Source organism: Lagopus muta, chromosome 6 (genome assembly GCF_023343835.1).
Source record: "Lagopus muta isolate bLagMut1 chromosome 6, bLagMut1 primary, whole genome shotgun sequence".
NCBI classification, from domain to species: domain Eukaryota; kingdom Metazoa; phylum Chordata; class Aves; order Galliformes; family Phasianidae; genus Lagopus; species Lagopus muta.
In genome coordinates, this window is record NC_064438.1 from 51,821,715 (window position 1) to 51,839,529 (window position 17,815).

At 44.6% G+C, this 17,815-nt stretch overlaps 1 protein-coding gene across 4 annotated transcripts; it reads right to left on the bottom strand.

The window, feature by feature from the left end:
* CDCA4 (cell division cycle associated 4) lies at positions 1–7,041 on the bottom strand. Of its 4 annotated transcripts, XM_048949046.1 has the most exons (5): positions 6,868–7,041; positions 6,135–6,187; positions 3,193–3,273; positions 1,258–1,548; positions 1–1,120 (listed from the first exon to the last, which is right to left on the bottom strand). In XM_048949046.1, exons 3-5 carry the CDS (start codon positions 3,229–3,231, stop codon positions 365–367), a joined length of 1,086 nt encoding a protein of 361 aa, XP_048805003.1. In that variant the 5' UTR covers positions 3,232–3,273; positions 6,135–6,187; positions 6,868–7,041; the 3' UTR covers positions 1–364. The 4 variants fall into 4 exon arrangements, with proteins under 4 accessions (XP_048805003.1, XP_048805002.1, XP_048805005.1 ...); XM_048949045.1 differs by lacking the exon at positions 6,135–6,187 and having other exon boundaries at positions 6,868–7,040; XM_048949048.1 differs by lacking the exon at positions 1,258–1,548 and having other exon boundaries at positions 6,868–7,031.
* Between the last annotated feature and the right edge of the window lie 10,774 nt (positions 7,042–17,815).

The following is a 17,815-nucleotide window of genomic DNA, read 5'->3' on the forward strand; positions in this document are numbered from 1 at the left end:
AAAAAAAAAAAAAAAAAGAAGGATGAGAGAATCCTTCTCACTAAGCATATCCTCTGTCAAAGGCTAGAACAAATTTGTAGAAGTAACCCAAATTTGAAAGCCTTGGACCACATACTTAAAAACATTTACCGTATGTACTTACAGTTCAGTGGACAAGAGATTGGATCATTACACTACAAGTTGCAGGTTAACTTCAGGAGTTAACACTATTTTGCAATATGAAGTGCTTTTTTAATATATATATCTATATAATATATAGATATTTGTAAAATACATGTGCAGATTTGATAGAACAAACTGTGGAAATAGCTTTCTTGAGTCTTTTTCTTCCATTAACAGATCTTTATCTCCTACACAAGGAGTTTCAGGATTCAACAAGGATTTCTACAATATGATCAAGCTCGTTAAGATCAGATTTACAATTAGAGCTAGAAGTTGTAGTTGTTGGAGAGGGAAATGGTTCTAGCCCATCACAGTGTCCCATTTTTGTGTTGCTCATCATGCCTGTTAACATAGTATCAAGATCATAGTAAGAATTGTCAACTTCTGAAAACAGGTCTTCAACTGAATTAGGACTTTTGTTCTCCAGCGTCTCAAATATTTGATCTAGCGATTTTTGAAAATTTCCTTTATTTTCTTGTGAATTCTCCATTTCCCACACATTACTTTGCAGGTTTCTTAGAGCTTGCACTGAAGAAGCTGTTGACACAGTTTCTGAACTATCTTGTGCCTGGTCACCCTCAAAGTCTTTACTGAAAGTACTGTAACCTGGAACATGCTTTCCCTCAGCTTGCTCCCTAGATGAGCGACAGAGGATATCTGTTGAAACAAGACGATCCACGGATGCCTGGCCTGTATTCTGCATATTTATCATCTGCCAAGTCCCATCTTGGGTCATTTCCTCTTGGATCTGGCGTACCGTGTTGGCTATAAGTACCGAACGACAAAGGTTAGGTTCGACCAGCATGTGACACAGCTGAAGTTTAACCAAGGACATATCTAACAGTGACTGCCGCTGAAGATTATATGAAGGAATAGCCTTAATACCAGCCAGAGTTCCTTCAATATCTTCTTCGCCATCAAAACATTTTCTTTTTAGTCCTCGCATAAACATTGTGTCCTGTTAAAAAAAAAAAATAAAATATTGTACAACATAAACGCTCAGTAGACAGAAAAACAAAAGACTAAAAATGTAAACCAAAACAGAAAAACTAAACAGCAAATTCTTTGAAGATAAAAACATCAGAATTATCATACCAGGTTATAGAATGGCCATTGTGGTACAACAGGGGTCAGGAACACATGGACAGGGTCCCAAAGACGACACTCAGGAACCAGGAGTGAGCAGGTCCATGAGTCATGGCTTCGCAGAGAGGCACCCGAGAGAGGCACGGGCTCCCAGCTCCTGGTTCCCATTAAATGCCAAACTTGACGGAAGTCAGGAGCCGCTGCTTCGCACAGAGGCGACCATCTCAACAGCTGTATTTCACCTACTGGAGAGGCAGTTTCTCCTCGCTCCTCCTGAGTTTCTACTGGCATGCTTAACCTCTAATTTTGGAAATAAAAATACAACCTAGCACACCATCTTTTAAATATATGACCCCTGTGGAAAACCAATATGCCTAATGTAGTAACAAAAAGAAGAAAGATATATCTCACAGACAGCGTACTGGAAAAGGTTAAGTTTAGTCACTTGGGGTGTAACAGATTCAGTTCATATAACTCAAGCATTCCTTCATGTGCCCTCACTCAAGTGAGTAAATGAACAGCTCAGTTACAATATCAATTGTGCAATTCCAATAAGGACAGACTCATCTCTGTATGGGCTTCTGTACTTCTTTCGCAGCTGACTATTAAAAAACAAAACTTGCATTCTTACTTTATGTTCACTAGCTAAAATGATTGGAGCACATGCAGGCTTCTGACTATTTCCACCTAAAAAAATCACCTGTAGAATTAATCAAGGTATGAATTTCAAGCAGCAGCTTCCAGATTGTCATCTGAACCCTGCTGGTTTTTATAGCAGGCTCCATGCAAGTGAAGCACTACAGCTGACCTCTTCAAATACAAAGTAACTGTTTGTAAATGCAATAGACCTCACTTCACTTAGTCTTACAAAAGTTAGGATGCAAAAGAAAGCCGGCACCTAATCTTCACATTTATGCACCTTCATTATGTCCCTTTCAAGTCTTCTGTCCTCAGAATTCTTTACATAACATTTTGGGAATTTTATACACAGTGATTCAAATAGAATAACATTTTTCAGCTCAAAGCTGATAAGACCAAACTGCTATTGCTGCTGTGTGGTTTATTCTGCTTCTCTTGCTAAAGCCTAATCTCTATCTTGATTTCTGGTAGCTACAGAACGGGCTACATGTTTTCAGAGAGACCTCTTTCAGCTTTTTCAGTCTTAGTAAAAATGCACCCAAGTGAGATGGAACATATGAACTTTGTCTTAAGGTCTTACTCAATGAACTTCTAAAAAGCTATATACAGACTACCAGTATATTAAACGCTTTTGAAGTCTCATTCTAAAGTTTTCTCCTGTAACTCAACATATTTGTATTATTTCCAATAAAAACAAAACAAAAACCAACCCAAGTTCCTACTTGATAGTGCCTTTCCCAGACCGTTAGGCATTAAAACTTTGTATCTGGTTATATCCTGTATTATTTTTTATGTAATGTTGTATTTACAATGTTTACACATACACACCCTATGTGAAACAACCTCTAGGAAACACCTTTTGTGCCTAATGATCACACAGGGTTGGTTATGTCATCAGACTTTACATGTTCCACACAGAGTTTCAAATTTCTTTTTATTTCAACTTCTTTTCTTGTAAAAGAGTAATAAAACTGTAATCGAATGTTAAGCTGATTTTTAACCATCTACTGTTTGACAATTAAATACCTTCTAAGGCACACCTACGGAATAACTGAATGTAGTGTAGAACTTGGAAACATCAGTACATCACACACACAAGCTAGTAGAAGACCAACAAAAAACCAACAAAATTTATTCTTAAGCATTTCACAGAATTCACTGGAATTTTCAGTCACTTTCCCCATTATAATATTTACTTCTAATAGGTATCTTACATCATAAAAAAGCAGTTCTTCATTACCTTGTTTCTGAATCTACACAAAACTAAAAGATTTCTGTTTCATGTAAGGAGAAAAAGCTACATACCAGTAATTGTGCTTGATGTAGTCCTTCCTCTTCTCCCATGCTACTGAGCAAGAGTCCATACAGTAACAGTTAGGGCAGCACCTACCAAGTACCAGGAAGCAAGGCATCAGGCAAGTACAGGAGATGCACAGCAAAACCATTTCCCACTTCAAAAACATACACAGCTCTACTTTTTCAATTGCTTCAGCATCTCTATCCTCAGCACTCCTGTGACACTATAAAACCCGATTTACAACTGAAACACAAAGGTGATTTGCTGAACAATATGCACAGAATCTGTGACAGGAGAAGGAAACTGCCAATTTAAGTCCAAGTCCTGGGCTATTACACTGACCTTTGGACCAGCCTCCCCCTTATCCCTGTGCCTTTGCCATTTAAAGAGCAAACAAAATCTTTAGCCATCATCTGAAAAGCACAAATGTGTAGCAAGGCATAGTGAAAGCAAGTATATCACAAAGGTGTGCAGTTTTCACCTCTGTCGTACAGAACCACACATCTCCACAGCATCTACAGGAAAGGAATGTGCACGCACAAGAGTAAAACTGAAAGAGCAAAGGTGGGGAGGATTTTCCTTTAGCAGCAGCACAGAAACCTCATGACTAAGATTTTCTTTGCAAGATGACAAAAATGAAAGTAATGACAGAAATTGTTTTAGCTAGGAAGGCTGAGTTTTCAAAACACATTCGAAGCAAAACAAAATTGAATATACCAAACACAACTATCAAATACATGCAACAATTCCTTTAACAACTAAAGCAAAAAAAAAAAAAAAAAGCCATTTGAATGGGCTGCAAATACCTTATAGGAAAAAAACATGAATACAATTCTGCTACTGTTCTAGACATGTCTGACTGTACAAGTCAGTTCAGAGTCTGCAACTATAGTTGACCTAGAAAATAAGTAAGTTAACTGGATGCATATGTACACCTTTGTTTTCTGCTGTGGCTGGTAATCAAAATTGTTGAAAAAGCACTTGTTTTTGAAACTGGGGAGAAGGGAAGAGATAGTTGACAAAGGCCTTTCTTTTCTTTTTATTTATTTATTTTGGGGGGGGCAGAAAGCCATCTGTTTTTCTCCAGAGGCTGCATATTAAAATATTGCATTAAAAAAGCCACCTCAAATCTTTTGACACAACCCCAAAATATTACTTAAGTAACTAAAGCACTGTCACATCACAAAAACTATCTCAGCCAACTCATTCTCTCACAGACTGAGCTAGCAGCAGGTTCGAGAGGGGGTGGTGAGGCACCTGAACTACAGCTCCAGTGAGACATCACAGCACCTAGTCAGTATTCCTCATTTCTATCAATCACCTCATAATGCTATAGAAATTCCGAAGCTTTTGCTCCCTGGGTATATTCTCAGCCCGTTCTGTAAATCTGTAAAAGGTCTATAAATATCTAAGGTGTGGGGGGCAGAATGGCGAGGCCGGACTCTTTTCAGTGGTGAGTGGAGACAGGACAAGGGGAAACGGCCAGAAACTGCAGCATAGGAAGTTCCGCACAAACATGTGCAAGAACTTCTTTACAGTGAGGGTGACGGAGCACTGGAACAGGCTGCCCAGGGAGGTAGTGGAGTCTCCTTCTCTGGAGACGTTCAAGACCTGCCTGGATGCCTACCTGTGCTACCTGGTGTAGGGAACCTGCTTTGGCAGGGGGGTTGGACTCGATGATCTCTGGAGGTCCCTTCCAACCCCTACAATTCTGTGATTCTGTGATTCTGTGAAATGAAATGCAGGCTCTCCACACAGTAACCCATTTGAATCTCTGAACAGATGCCTCGGGTAAGTGACAAGGACAAAGCTTTTTCCATACAAAATAAACAAAAATACAACTGCAGGTAGAGATGATACAGTCACGAGAATAATAAATGAAAAGATTTTCTAGTGCTATTTTGAATATTAGACAGTTTTAGAGGAAGAGAGTATGGCCGTTTGCCTCCTGGAATGATATGGGAGAGGTCCCTTGATGAGAACACCTGGAGAAAAACCGCTGTCACATCCACAAATGAAAGAACACAGGGGATGTTGTCAGATCAGTCCAGCCTATGACTTTAGCACACTAAAGAAGGACACAGTTTTCCCATGCAACGTGTTAGTGCGTAAGACCTGCTACATGTGATTCTAGGTTCTTGCCTACAGCAATAAACAAACCACACAGACCTCTGTTAGCATAAATGCACTGAAAAATTTGTCCATCATAGCAACTATTTCTTCAGATTCTCTTCCCTGTCCAATCAGCGTGCCTCAGAACCTAAGTTCTTAGTAATTTTTTAACCTTAATAGCCACAATCAAATTCAATTAAAACCTTGCAAATAAACAGCCACCCCCTGACTTTTTTGCACTGTCTCCAACAAGTACTCATCTCAGGAGAATGCTAGCCTTAAAATCTAATTAATTAAAATGCTAAGTATGCTTCTCAATTGATTTACATATTAATGTACTCAAAAAGGTATCAGCTGTTACATAAAACCTCCCGGTACATGCCCACAGGATTGCTGCTGCTCTGGATGCAAGGTGTTCCAAGTCCCCCCACTACTTTCAGGCAGGATTTGCTTCTGTTCAATCGGCAATATCTGGACTGGCTATCCTATCATCTCCCTTCTGCTGCTGCTACCTCACAAGCCCAAACCTACTGTGCCAAAACCTTAACTGTTGTTTGAAACAGCTGTAGGAAAGAAGTTGTCAAGGAGACAATGGCTATTTGTAGGATAACTAAGTATGAAAAAAGGGGGAGCTGGCTTTTTGTTTGTTGGAATAGTAGTGCAGGAAGCACAGTGCTATGTCATTCACAAAAAATGTTGCTTTTGAGTTTGTGACAAACTCCCAGCCTGCTTTACAAATAAGGTGCTTGAAACCTGATCCAATTCTTGCTGGAGCATCAGCTTACACATTCCAGAACCACATTCAGATGGAGGTGGTAACACCCCGCAAAAGACATACCGGCTGCTTCAGAACAAGGCTGCTTCAGAACAAGGCGTTTTCTAACAGTGGAGCTAACAGAGAAGAAAGAGATTTTGGCATCGTTCACTTTTAGGAGGAAGCAGACATAACACGCATAAACCTGAAGCTGGAAAGGCAGCGACTCCCTTTCGGGCACGGTGTGCCCGGATCCAGGGTGGGCTCCTAGGACGGGGGACACCCCAACGGGCCCGAGACAAAGGCAGGAGGGAGGCTTCGGGGCCGGGTGCCCCTAGGGCAGCACGCGAGGGCCGCGGGAAGGGAGCCAGGGCAGCGGGGACGGGAAGGCGGCGGCGGAGGCGTGCCCGGGGCGGGGAGCGAGCACGGGCGCACGCAGGCAAGGGAGGGAGCGCGGCGGGGGCCGAGGCGGGGCCGAGCATCGGTGCGTGCGCTCGGGGGGAGCCAGGGGAGGGCCCGAGGAACCGCACGACGGCGGGAGGGCGGCGTAGGAAGGAAAAGGGCCGGGGAGGAGGCGGCCCCGACGGGGAAGGCCCTCGGGGGCTCTCGCCCGCCTCCCGAGGAACCGCGTGCGCGGCGGCCAACGGGCGGCCGTTTCTCGGCGTCCCGCGCTCCCGGCGAACCGCCCGCCGCCATTTTGGATTCGCTCCCTCCTCCGCGGGCTCCGCCGGCCCCGATTTCCCCCCCGCGTAAAGTCCCGGGAGACAGAGAGCAGGCGGTGCCGCGACCCGCACCCCACTCGGCTTTCTCCACTCACCGCTCCACCGCCGTCGCCTCCCAGCGCAGGAGCCCGGCTCCCGCCTCGGCGCTCGCTCCGCGCTTGAGGGAAGGGGCGTGGCCAACTGTAGCGCCCGGCCCCGCCTCCCTCACCCGCCATCTTATTGTCAAAGCCCACAAAGGATCTCGCTCCCCGCCCTGCCGCTGGGGGCGGGGCTTCGGCATCGGGCCACGCCCACAAGGCAGCCGCAGGTCCCTATTGGCTACCGCCGAATCGCGCAGACGGCGCTCGCCTTTCCGATTGGTCGCACCGTCTCCGCGGCACCCAGCCGGTCCCGCCCTTCAGGCGCCGTGCACGGGAGACTGCACGGTTGCCGTAGCGCCGGGCCCTTCCCCTCGGCTGTGAGAGGCTGGGAGGCGGGGGCTGAGGCGGAGCCCCCATTTCAAACGGCAGCCGAAGCCCCGCGGCGCGGCTGGGCTCCCGGCCACGGGCTCCGGCGGGAACAGGTTGGGACCTGGCCCGGCGGCAGCCCGCGGGGCCCTCACTCTGGGAGGAGCTCCATCCCCGGGCTGCGCCGCCCCCGCCGGGCCGAGCCGCTGCGCGCCGCGCCGCCGCTTCCCTCAGGGCCGAGAGTCCGCGACGCCTCCCGCCCCCGCAGCCCGCGGGGTGCCAGGCCTCGTGACTCCATTAGCAAGGCCTGTGGCATTTCCTGTCTGAGCGTCGCAGGCGGAGGACGGGCAGGCCGCTTCCCTCGGGCGGGGAAGGGATGGAGCCCGGTGCCCCGGCAGCTCCGACCTTCGTCTGGAGCGAACGGCCCGACGCTTTGGACGTCTCTCGCGCTGGCTGGGTGCTGCGGCACATCTGCAAGCGTTTAGCTGGCCCCAGCGTTCGGCCCTGTCAGCAGCCAGGAGGGGGGAGTGAGTTCGTTCCGGCTCCAGCTGCTTGGCACCGGCGACTGCGGCCGAAGGTTGGGCGACGAAAAGCTCTGAGGCCCCGGGGAGAGAGGAGAAATGGGGAGAAAGAGGAGGCTTGGCAGCAGGGGGAAGCAGAAAGTGGGCCTGGGAGTGAGTCGGTAGGGAGGGCTGTGAAACAGCGGAGAGCTGCAACTCGGTAGGAGAAAGCAGGAGAAAATAGTGCTTGTACAAGCAATTTCGCTCTTGGGATGAGATATTTTAGAATGTGCATTATCTCCCCATGTTTTTTATGGTTTCTCAGACAGCACATAATGACATCACGATGCAAATGCACATGTAAAGACTTTGAAAGAACAATACAGCAAAGAGGAGATGCTCTCCATCTCAACACTGACTTTTTCTAGATCAGCTGCGATGAATTCAGTACGTAATCTCAGATTAAGTCCTGCACAAACCCTCAAGCATTTGTGTTGTTCCCTGCAGGGTCTCTACCATAGAAAAGTGTGGTGGTACTGCTTGGAATGGTGATAGCATCACCTCCATATCCCCTCTTATCTTTTTTCCTCTTTTAGCTACAATGAAAGGATCTCAATTTTTCCCCAAATAAATTCTCCAGTGAAACAAAGGAAAAAACAATGAAATAAGAAGACTGATAGATTAAAAGGTCTACGTTGTTTGAAAAGGAGAACTATGGAAAGGTTCTCAGTGCTTTCTTTGAAAAGCTGAGAAAACTTCTGCACCTTAGTCAAGATATGACAAGATTTGATTACTCTCAGGAGAAAACAACTCTTGCATCTCACATATGTGAAACATAACTTGACAAGTCAGAAGGGAAATATCTGGACAAACCGATGCAAAACAATACAGACCAAAGTATTTACTAGAAAGCAGATAATCTCTGATAGTACTAAGATAGTATTATAAAGAAAATAATTGAATTGTAACCACAGTGTGATAAAGATATCAGTTTTTAGCTACATGCTAATGTTTTCTATCCACCTACTGGTTTGAATAAACGAAACGTTAATGCCAGAGTTAAAAAGAGCAAGTGATAAATGCTAGTTGAGAAAGCTGTGTCAGCACATGAAACCTTGGTAAGGTAGTCTGCAAGCAAAAGCAGAACTGGTGCATAGCAGTCAGAGACAAAGCACAGAGCAAAACTGGGAATAAATGTCTTCTGAACAATCTGATCAAGAAGCTGAAATGAAGACGGGAACTGCTATGAAAAATAAAAAAAAAGAAAAAATAATTCTGCTGGCTTGAAATGGCAGGTGACAAAAAGCAAAAGGTATTCAGGGCTGCTGGAGTAATGCGAGAGCTTACACCTGGTGAGACACTGGTGAACTGCTTGCTGATGTAATGACTACCATGTATGACAGGAGAAAACGATGCAAACCAGCTCAGCACATCTCTCATAGGAAAGTGGATCAGCGCTGGCAGAAACTTCAGAATGGTAGACCTGAGGAAATTTAGAAGCCCTGGCAGCCCTCTGAAAGCGTAACCACATAGTGGGCTTCACTGTGTCCTCGCTGAGCTGGACCATGATACAGGTTCATCTTTAGCATGCCGCCCTGACCCCCATTCCTCCGCTTGGCACACAGATGCAGGACGGACCCAGCTTCAGTCCGCGTGAGCTGCACGTGCACACCGGCTGTGCCCATGCCATCGCTCAGCGGCTGCTGGAGCCTTGCTGGCAGCCGGCCCTGGCTGTCCCCAGCCCTCTGCTCCAGCAGACGGCCAGCTCTCCCAGGGCCTCCTTCCCTGGCACTGCCTGGTACCGGCTGCGTGAGCTGCGTGCCGTGCTGCTCTGCAGGCAGCCGCTGACCCTCCCAGCCCCCTTCCGTGTTGGGCTGCGCTTTATGCCTCCGGAGCTTTGCTGCTCCTTTCACAGAGCCCCTGCTGGGCTGGCCAGACTTTCACACATCAGCGGTGACGGGAAGGCTGCTGTAGAGTTGGACAGTGTTTATAAAACCGCAGGAATTAATAGGAACTCAATGGCTGAGAGCAGGGCTGAAACTGTGTTTTTAAAGACCAAAAAAAAAAAAAAAAAAAAAAAAAAGAAAAGAAAAAAAAAGAAAAAAGTGTAATTTCCAGTTTATTTGTGCAGCCTTGAGCTTTGCAAAGGATCTCAGACCGTGACATTTCCACATTGCAAATGATTCTAAAAAATCTGTTTTTTTTTAATAGTTTTAAAGGGTCGGTGCTGTTACTACTTATGTAGGTGAACCTGCCTTAGCAGGGGTTGGACTAAATGATCTCCTTCCCTTCTAACCCCTGCAATTCTGTGACTGTGAACGAGAGACAGAAATCCATGCAGAATGAAGTTCCTCACTTCTGTTGGGTCACCGTGCTGGTATGATTTCCAGCCCACAGAAAGGTCTTTCCAAGAGAGTGTTTCATCTGCACTGACAGGCACTGTCTCTGTCTGAGTGTTTGTATGGGGCTTACTTCCGTGTTTCTCAACCAGTGGGTTGCATGCCTGCAGATAAAGAGGTTAGGAAAGTCAGTCATGAGGTTGCTTAAGCTTTGAAGCAAATAGTGTAAGAGAGATAGGAGTGAGCCCTGTCCCGGGCCCAAAACTGTGACGACAATGAAGCATTTTCCACTACCCTGCTGTGTGGCTGCAGCATTTTCTGTCTCTCCTTCTAGGGCCCTGGGGGCCAGAAAGCTGGGCGAGGAGAGCTGGAAAATGTGTGCTTGCACTGCCGGTGCTGGGTGCCAAGCAGACATGAGTCAGCCTTGAGCTGGAAGCTGTGCAGCTGTCGTCAGTGCAGCGCTGCTGCTGAGCCCTGTCGGGAGGCAAGGTGTGTGCATCCAGCTCTGTGCTGCACCAGCATGACCCTGTGCGGTTGGGGAAGAGTTTGGGCTGTGATTCAAAACTGGGACAAAGCTTGCTTGCCTCTGCCTGCCAAAGACAACGTGGACGTGCTCTGAGTCTGTGTTGTTTCATTAATAAATGTTTGATTAAAGCTTGTAAGTTACGTGTGTCTTTCTTTAATTTGGCTCAGGAGTAGGGCAGGAGGCCCGCCTGTAATGTACAGTTTCCTTTAAGCCCAACCTGGCAAATTCTGACTACCTTTGAAATAAGCAGCGTTGCGAAACAGTCCTGAGTGCTTCTGCAGACGAGCACATTCCTGCAGCAGAGCTGAGCCTAGAACTCTGGGAGCAGATGGAAGAAAGGCTAAGGAAGATAATTAAATGTGGCTGTTCCCCAAGAAGTAAGCCTGTCGTAGCAGCTCAGCTGAGCCCTGTAAGCCAGATACAGGCTACAGCCACACTTTGTGCAGTCTGCAGTCACAGCACACCTCATTTTGTACACTCATAAAATCGTCTGAATTGGAAGGAACCTTTAAAGGCGGTCTGATCCAACTCCCCTGCAATAACAGGGACACCTACAGCTCAATCAGGTGTTCAGAGCCCTGTCCAACCTGACCTCGAATGTCTAAAGTGTCTGTTTCCTTCCTTCTTATAGACTTCCTTTAGATACTGAAAGGCTGAGAAGGTCTAAGAGAAAGTGTTTTCATGTTACTGTTGTGTGTTAATGTGTGGAACACAAAATGTGGCCAGAAGTTCTCCTCAGCCTTCAGTAAAGTCTTTGTCACTGCCCTGAGCCTGGAGAGCTGTTACCTCTGTCTGTAGTAGGGGGGTGAACAAGGAATGGGGGCATCCAGTGTCTGTGGAACAAACATGGAGTTTGGAGTGAGTGAGTGAGGAGGAAGAGGAGAATATATCTGAACTGTGCATTGATGGGCTAAATGTAGCTTAATGTCAGGTGATAGTGACACTGGCATCAAGTGTTAGTGGTTTAGAAAATGAGCATAGCAGTCAGAGCACTCATCGCATCAACTATTACATGCACCAGCCAATAGGTACTTCACCAGGGCAGCTTTGGCTGTGTTGGCTCAGCTGTTGAACAACTGAGGAGCTGTAGCAGACAGGTGATGGGAGGAAGGGTGTGTGGCTGTCAGCATGAGCTGTGGGCGAAGCAAATCCATTCCTAGGTAGAAATTTGTCTGCCTCAGGCCACCAGCCTCAGGCCTTAGGTTCTAATCTGTCTACAAGAAGGCATTAGGGCTGACATGAGCTAAGAAATGAGCAGAGAATGAGATAAAAAGAACTTTAGCAGGCTCTGTTAGGATAGAACAAAGGGAAATGATTTCAAACTGAAAGAGGGCAGATTTAGACTGGATATAAGGAAAAGGTTTTTTATTACTGTAAGAGTGCTGAGGCACTGGCATGGGTTGCTCATAGAGGTGGTGTATGGCCTGTCCCAGAAGCTACTCAAAGTCAGGCTGGATGGGGCTGTAGGTGTCTCTGTTCAGTGCAGAGGAGCCAGATTAGATGGCCTTTTAAGGTCCCTTCTAACTCAAATCATTCTGATTCTCTGATCTGACTAAGAAACCCTATGTGCTAAAACCTCCATGACTGTTATCAGCTAATAGCTCTCTGGAACTGATAACAAATTGTTAAGAATATGTATTAATATGTTCTGACTGCAGAAAATGAAATATAGAGGAAACAGGAGAAAGAAAAACTGTTAGGCTTGTACTAATCCACAGACTTTGTTAGCCTGCCTTTCTAACATGGTCATATTGGAGTTGAGAGCTCTTCACAGAAAACTGTAGAAGTTAGTAGCCATCAGTTTCCTCTGCTGATCAAAAAGACGAGAAAGATGGAGTGCCTTCATATTACATTACTTGTCGCTGGTCCTCAGCCACCAAGACGTCACAAAATAAAAATAAGTGTCTTCATCAAGATTTGCATCTGTCAGCTGGTTCAGAGGAAGTGATTTCAGCAGTGGGTGGTATGCAAAACTACACAGGCTGAAGGAACTACAGACTGAGATGTTCCAGCCATAAAACACAAGTAATGCATATTGTATGCAGGGGACAGCAATACTACATGCTTCATGTTGGTGGTAGAATATTTGCACTAGGAACAAAACACAGATGATAAAAGTTTTCAAAAAAAGAGACTTTTAAGGTGATATCTAGCAAGGTAGCACTACTGTGATAGAAACCTTCATGGCAAAGCTCAGTGCTTTGTATCAAACAGCAGAAGTCTCCAAGTTACGCAGTAGCAGTCAGCAAAAATGGATTTTAAAGTGCTGAATGCTGTTTGGGGTTTTATTTTAAGGCTTTTGAGCCCCCTTCTGGATTATCATGGCAGTTCTGCTCCATGTCTTTGAGGGGCAAGATTGTTTTGTTGTTGCAAACAGCAAGTAGGTGTGCTCCTCTCATAACTGGAGCAGCACACCTATTTGCTTTGTAACAGGGGTTTTATTTTAAACATGCATTTTGGAAATTTGAATTACATGTTGTCTGGTGCTGCCTAAAATATGTTCCATATCTAAGCATAAATACCATGGGGTATGACAGTTGCTATAGTAACTAAGCATCTACAATTAAATAGCACCCCAAGCTCATAAAACATGTGCAGCCTGTCACTACACAAGGTATTGCTGTCTTTGCAGCAGGCTAAGTACCGTATTTTCTTCTTGGAGTTAGTCTGATACTGATGATGTGTTTGTGCGGTGCATATGAAGGTCTTTTCTTCTTCACTAGCTCTACCTTCCTTTGAAAACTGCAGCTACTGTAGGAACAAAATAGCCTGAAGCAGTTGCAAGCTGAAGAAGTTAATGAATAATTCCTTTTTCAGATATCCTTGAACATACGTTAGAGGATGGCTTTCAGATCCTTCAGGTCAGATTTGAGGCTTGCACCTTTGCAGTTCTGCATCTTTTGATATGGCAGCGTTATTCTCTTGGACTCAGCCTTTTGGGAGGCGTTGTGCCCTTGTGAGAATTCGTGTCCCTGAAAATTACAGTGACAACAGGAAACCAATTTCTGCAGTACTGGCAAACTGGAGAGTTATAATTGAAGAGCATGGGTAGAACTAACAGAACTTTTTAGAGTATTTAGCTCAGTTTGCCTTGTTGTTTTGTGGCACTGGGCATAGTTCTGCTAGATGGGACCCCAATAAAAACCATTAACAGCAGTTGTAGTCTGACATTTTCCAAAGCAGACATAGGATTTTCCTCTGGCCAACCATTACTAAGAAGAGTAGAACTCTAGAGGTAAGAGAGCTGTGGATAAGCTGGTACAGAAGTAGTGCTTTATCTGCAAGTTAAATTGACCCTTCCCTGACTGGCAGAGTAAATGAAGGCTGTGATACATGCTCAGATTGTTTCCCAGTTTTGCTTTATAGTCTGAATTGATAGGTTAAACTGTAAAACATTCTGTATCCACAAATTATTGCCAATGTTGATTTGATGGTGGCTTATCTGAATTACAGTTTGTAAGAAAAAATACATCTTAAATTAAATACAAAGATAACAATTATAATTTAGAAAGGGTATGCAAAAATGAACATAAAATGTACGTGATCTCATGAACTAGGGCATGGAAAGTCATATTTAAAATGTAATTTTTTAGCTTTTTTTTTTTTCTTTCCTAAGGGAATGCTTGTGAATGCCTGTCTGACTTATCTGGTTAAAGGGTTAACTCAATTAGAGGCAGGAGCATGAACACAGATAAGAGGCTGTGAGTGAGTCTCTTTCTCTGCTCTGGGTCCTGTGCCTTGATGGGAATGACAGCCCTGACTTCTGTAGCAATAAAGGAACGTTAACTCACATCTCCTGCTGCTCTATCAGTAGCCAGTGACAGCCTAGCAATCATTTCAAAATGTCTTAGGTTAACAGAGTAATACATGTTTAATTGGCCTTACTTAATGTGACTAACAAACAGCTCCGAGTGCCAGTCGATGTGCAATAAAGGCACAGGAGCTGCGCGGAGCAGCAGTGCAGGGCAATGCACAGCAGTGCGGTAGGCACAGAGACAGAGGGGCCCCTGAGGCTTTGCTCACAGCATGCTGGGTGTGCAGGTACTGCAGCAGCTGGCTCCGCTGGGTGCAGATTTCCCTCTGTCCCTAACATCCTCTCCATGGGCAGAGCCTGGCAAGCCTTATCACCCTCTGTTTTTTATCGTTTGACACAAGGAAGTTGGCTCTGTTCTTTTCTTTGCATGATATTTCTTGTTTTCACTTCTGTTTTCTGCTTCTCCTTTTTCTTTCTGTACATAGCCACCATTTGAATACGGATTTGTGTTTCTGCCATAGCTGGGTGAGCACCACGAGCCTTTCTTTTTTTCTTTCACTCTGAAGTTCACCACGGGCACCAGGGCAAATAGGTGAGAGCGTGGTGCCCTCTGGTGCCTGCAGTGAGCTCCTGGAGAAACTGCAGCTGGTGCGTCGAAAGGATGTGGGTTTGAGTGCAACAGACCTGGCCGGAATAATAAAAACCAGAACTATAGAAAAGAGAATTAAATCTCGGTGTCATTTCTGAAATCAGAAACTCCTGCTGCATGGCTCGTAGCAGAGCAGTAGGCTCATGATCTGGAGTTGACTGATGTGTTGATTGTTGGAGTACGTTGGGTATAGAAGCTTCATGTTAGCAAGTTTGACCCATGATGATGAAACAATGACAAGTCAGGATTATACATTAACATGGCTTTATGTTACAATGGATACGTCCAAGCTATATTTCTACATCAAAAAGTTTTCCTCCAAATCCAGGTGGTTTAAAATTGATATGAAATGGAAAGCCAGGCCAGAAAAAAAAAAAAAAAACCCTCCAGATTTGCATTCAATTCATGGTAGGAATGCTGATTTCATACATTTGGTTTAACTTTGTGTTGATTTATTTTTAATGGTTTTTGGTATCTCCAGAGAAAACAATGCTTTTCTGGGATTTTTGCTTGTACGGTGTCATTTCTCAGCTTGGAATTTGACTAAGAGGTTCTAGTATCTGAAACTGAAAGGCAAGAAAACAAAGAGACAAAGATTTACTACAGTTTCTAGCTTTTAGTGAAGGAGGAGTATTTCTGGCTCGAAGAGTGAGTGAAGCAGACAGGGCCCACAGCTCTCCTCAGAGCAGGTGGTGCTGTAAGATCACACATCTTCAATTCTGCTTTTCTGGAGCACTGAAGTTAACCTGCTGCCCCTTCCTACCCCCTCGAATCTTTTCCATTGTTACATTATAACCTTTCCGTATCTCCTTTACAGTTCAGTGTACAAAGAAAGTTCCCCCATCCCTTTCTTTTTTTTTTGTTTTTTTTTGTTTCTGACAGGAACTTTAGGTTCATTCTTGGCTTAGCTCTGATCTTCTGCCCTTTGTTGAGAGGCCATTCCCACAGTAAGTCAAGAAAGCAAGAAGTAAGTAATATCCCTGAGATTCTGTTTTAATGTAAAGCATATTTTTCTTCCTTTTTGCACACAGCAATATGCATCCAGTCTGAGTTCAGCTTGAGAAGTATGTTTCTTATCTTTGGGATGCAGCCATTACTACAAGTAATGAAATTAAAGCACATCATTCCATCAAGAGCTATGGACTATGAGTTTTCGTAAGCTTTACTTTGTTTCAGAAAGATATGAAGAAAATAATTAGAGGTAGACAGGAACCATGCATGCAGCTAGATGGAAAATTACAGGATTTTTTTAATACCTTATCAAATGTCCTGTATATAACATATTGTGTAGTCACTGGTAAGTGGAAAGCATACAGTAATAAAACCTACCTGCAGTGGGTAGTGTCATCTCAGTTCTGTCCTCACTATATTTAAGTGAAAAAAAAGCATCCCTTATTCAACCAAATGAGTGCTTTGTCTCAAGCACATTGTTGTTAGATCGTCAGAGACACATATCAGAAATCTGTTAGGAAAGTGCTCCCCAACCTACAAAAACTTTTCTAGGAAGGAAGGAGCTTGAGAGAGGCAGAGTCCACATGGATAGATCTTAAAGCACTGAGGATTTTAAAGATTATTGCCAGCAATCTGCCATATACAGAAGGTGAAACAGCAAGTGCAGTTAGCATTACTGATGGAGAGATGCTACAAGCCTTTTGAGTGCTTGGCCTTGAGTATTTTCAGTCTGGACAACCGCTCTATGGATCCGTGCTACTAACTTTCTCTTACCTTCAGGAGACAACCAAACTCTAAACTCCAAAGCATCCTGTTAAGGAGCAATCCCTGTGAAATCCCCAAGGGCCTAGTAACCATGTCCCTAGCAGGGAGGTTAAAGTTAAATGGAAGTCCTCTCTTCTTTTTTCTTTCTTTTATTATTCTTCCCTGAAGCTTACGAATAAACAGAAGCAATTACAGAGCTTCAAAGCTGCCTCTGAAAGTGCTGACTCAGTAGAATTTGTGTTTCAGTCGCTTATAATCACCTCCGCACAGCTCACTGCCCCTCTGCAGTGAGCACTGACTACGCATACAGCACGCACCTGATCACTCTTTCTAGTATCTCATGCAAGGGGCTGTGTTTTAAGCAGGCAGACAATGCTCAGGGGAAGAAGAGTTCCATTTTACAGAAGGAGAACTGTGATTCAGACTGAAGAATTTGTAAGCAACAGATTTGAATACTTAGGTATTTGCATACTTGTTCAGAACATCTGTGACTTCAGGTTTACAAGGCTTTTCAGGACTTTGTATATCACACAGCATCCTTTTCCCACACTTCTCTTTAATTCGTCGCCTCCCTCAAGAAAGCATTTCAAGACAGACCTTTGATCAAGCAGGGGATGCTTTGTGCTCATAGGTTGTGATGTACGTGCCCCACTACAGACTGAGGCTGCCAAACAGGATGGATTGTCTAATGGTGTACTGAGAAGGCATATTCTGCGGTTGCTCGTGCAGACAATATACATATGATGTTCTGTGAAATTCTCACCACATAACTTATTGCCCCTCCTCAGCAGACTTTCTATCTGCCTACAAGGCTGTTTTTTGTTGCTTTTTTTTTTTTCTTTTTTTTTCTTTTTTTTCCTTTATTATCTCTGAGCATTTCTTACAGGATGGAGTAAGAGGGTGAGACCTTAGAATTTATCAGTGATCTGAAATACAGAGATGAGAAGTGAGTTTAGATTCCTTTCTTACTAATGGCTCTTGAGAACAGCAACTAACATCAATTACCAGGACATCAGCATTAGCCTAATTTGGGATAACAGATTTCCCTTTGTTATTCACATTCCTTTCACTTGAGAACTGCCTGTCAGGAGGTCTTACTGCATCCCTGGTGCA

Coding starts and splice junctions, on each gene's coding strand:
- CDCA4 (XM_048949046.1), bottom strand. CDS start 3,231: ATGGGAGAAGAGGAAGGACTACATCAAGCACAATTACTG. Junction 1,549..3,192: donor TACATCAAGCACAATTACTG/GTATGTAGCTTT, acceptor TTCCAAAATTAG/AGGTTAAGCATGCCAGTAGA. Junction 1,121..1,257: donor AATGGCCATTCTATAACCTG/GTATGATAATTC, acceptor TTTTTTTAACAG/GACACAATGTTTATGCGAGG.